At 41.0% G+C, this 2,172-nt stretch overlaps 1 protein-coding gene across 1 annotated transcript; it reads left to right on the top strand.

Annotated features, from left to right (window-relative positions):
- Nucleotides 1-336: 336 nt before the first annotated feature.
- LOC111803756 lies at nt 337-1,152 on the top strand. Its single transcript, XM_023688291.1, has 3 exons — nt 337-442; nt 797-867; nt 961-1,152. Exons 1-3 carry the CDS (start codon nt 337-339, stop codon nt 1,150-1,152), a joined length of 369 nt encoding a protein of 122 aa, XP_023544059.1.
- The last annotated feature ends 1,020 nt before the right edge of the window (nt 1,153-2,172 follow it).

Genomic DNA, 2,172 nt, shown 5'->3' with positions numbered 1-2,172 from the left:
GGTATGAGTTGTTTGAGATGTCTAAGATGTCTGACAGGCCTGAGATGTGATGTCTGAGAGTTTGAGGTTTCTGAGATGTCTGAGGTGTCTGAGATGTCATATGTCTGAGATGTCTGAGATGTCTAAGATTTTTTAGATGTCTGAGATTTCTGAGATGTCTGAAATGTCTAAGATGTCTAAGATGTCTGAGATGTCTAAGATTTTTTAGATGTCTGAGATTTCTGAGATGTCTAAGAGGTTTGAGAGGTCTGAGATTTCTGAGATGTCTAAGAGGTTTGAGAGGTCTGAGATGTCTAGGATGTCTGAGATGCCTTTGATGTCTAAGATGTCTCTGAGATGTCTGAGAGATTTGAGGTGTTTAAGAGTTCTGAGAGGTCTGAGACGTCTGAGATATTTTTGATGTCTCAAATGTCTGAGATGTCAGAGATGCCTTTGATGTCTGGTATGTCTGGGATGTTTGAGACGTCTTAGATGTCTGAGATACCATGGATATCTGCGATATCTGAGATGTCTGATATGTCTTTGACGTCTGCGATGTCTGAGATGTCTGAGATGTCTATTGTATCTGAAATGTCTGAGATGTCTTAGATGTCTATGGTATCTGAGATGTCTGAGGTGTCTTAGATGTTTGAGATGTCTATGGTATCCGAGGTGTCTGAGGTGTCTGAGGTGTCTGAGGTGTCATAGATGTCTGAGATGTCTGAGATGTCTGAGATGTCTGAGATGTCTGAGGTGTCTGAGATATCTGAGGTGTCTGAGGTGTCTGAGGTTTCTGAGGTGTTTGAGATATTTGAAGTGTCTGAGGTGTTTGAGACGTCTGAGATCTCTGAGGTGTCTGACGTGTTTGAGACGTCTGAGATCTCTGAGGTGTCTGAGATGTTTGTTATGTCTTTGATATCTTTGTAGTCTGAGATGTCTGAGATGTCTGAGAGTTCTGAGATTTCTTTGGTATCTTTGTAGTCTGAGATGTCTAAGATGTCTGAGAGTTCTGAGATTTCTTTGGTATCTTTGATGTCTAAGATGTCTGAGATGTCTAAGATGTCTGACAGGCCTGAGTTGTCTGAGATGTCTAAGATGTCTGACAGGCCTGAGATGTATGAGAGGTATGAGTTGTTTGAGATGTCTAAGATGTCTGACAGGCCTGAGATGTGATGTCTGAGCGTCTGAGGTTTCTGAGATGTCTGAGGTGTCTGAGATGTCTGAGATGTCTAAGATTTTTTAGATGTCTGAGATTTATGAGATGTCTGAGATGCCTAAGATGTCTAAGATGTCTGAGATGTCTAAGATTTTTTAGATGTCTGAGATTTATGAGATGTCTGAGATGCCTAAGATGTCTAAGATGTCTGAGATGTCTAAGATTTTTTAGATGTCTGACATTTCTGAGATGTCTAAGAGGTTTGAGAGGTCTGAGATTTCTGAGATGTCTAAGAGGTTTGAGAGGTCTGAGATGTCTAGGATGTCTGAGATGCCTTTGATGTCGGAGATGTCTCTGAGATGTCTGAGAGATTTGAGGTGTTTAAGAGTTCTGAGAGGTTTGAGACGTCTGAGATATTTTTGATGTCTCAAATGTCTGAAATGTCAGAGATGCCTTTGATGTCTGGTATGTCTGGGATGTTTGAGACATCTTAGATGTCTGAGATACGATGGATATCTGCGATATCTGAGATGTCTGATATGTCTTTGACGTCTGCGATGTCCGAGATGTCTGAGATGTCTATGGTATCTGAAATGTCTGAGATGTCTTAGATGTCTAAGATGTCTGAGGTGTCTGAGATATCTGAGGTGTCTGAGGTGTCTGAGGAATCTGAGATATTTGAAGTGTGTGAGGTGTTTGAGACGTCTGAGGTGTCTGAGGTGTCTGAGGAATCTGAGATATTTGAAGTGTCTGAGGTGTTTGAGACGTCTGAGATCTCTGAGGTGTCTGAGGTGTTTGAGACGTCTGAGATCTCTGAGGTGTCTGAGATGTTTGTGTTGAGTTATGGAGTCTGCTCCCTGTATTTATAGCTTGGTCAACGGCTATATCCAGGAAAACTATATTTGGTAAAGCCATATATGGTAAAGCTATATCCGGTAAAGCTATATATGGTACATAGCTATATATAGTAGATGGTTAAATCTGGTAAAGCTATATTTAGTAGACTGAACCATATATATATCCCGTCCAGTAAAGCT

Source organism: Cucurbita pepo, chromosome LG10 (genome assembly GCF_002806865.2).
Source record: "Cucurbita pepo subsp. pepo cultivar mu-cu-16 chromosome LG10, ASM280686v2, whole genome shotgun sequence".
NCBI classification, from domain to species: Eukaryota; Viridiplantae; Streptophyta; class Magnoliopsida; order Cucurbitales; family Cucurbitaceae; genus Cucurbita; species Cucurbita pepo.
The sequence above is the reverse complement of the archived record's forward strand: the minus strand, read 5'-3'. Positions and strand labels throughout refer to the sequence as shown.

Coding starts and splice junctions, on each gene's coding strand:
- LOC111803756 (XM_023688291.1), top strand. CDS start 337: ATGTCTGAGAGATTTGAGGTGTTTAAGAGTTCTGAGAGGTCTGAGACG. Junction 443..796: donor AGAGATGCCTTTGATGTCTG/GTATGTCTGGGA, acceptor AGATATTTGAAG/TGTCTGAGGTGTTTGAGACG. Junction 868..960: donor AGACGTCTGAGATCTCTGAG/GTGTCTGAGATG, acceptor GTATCTTTGTAG/TCTGAGATGTCTAAGATGTC.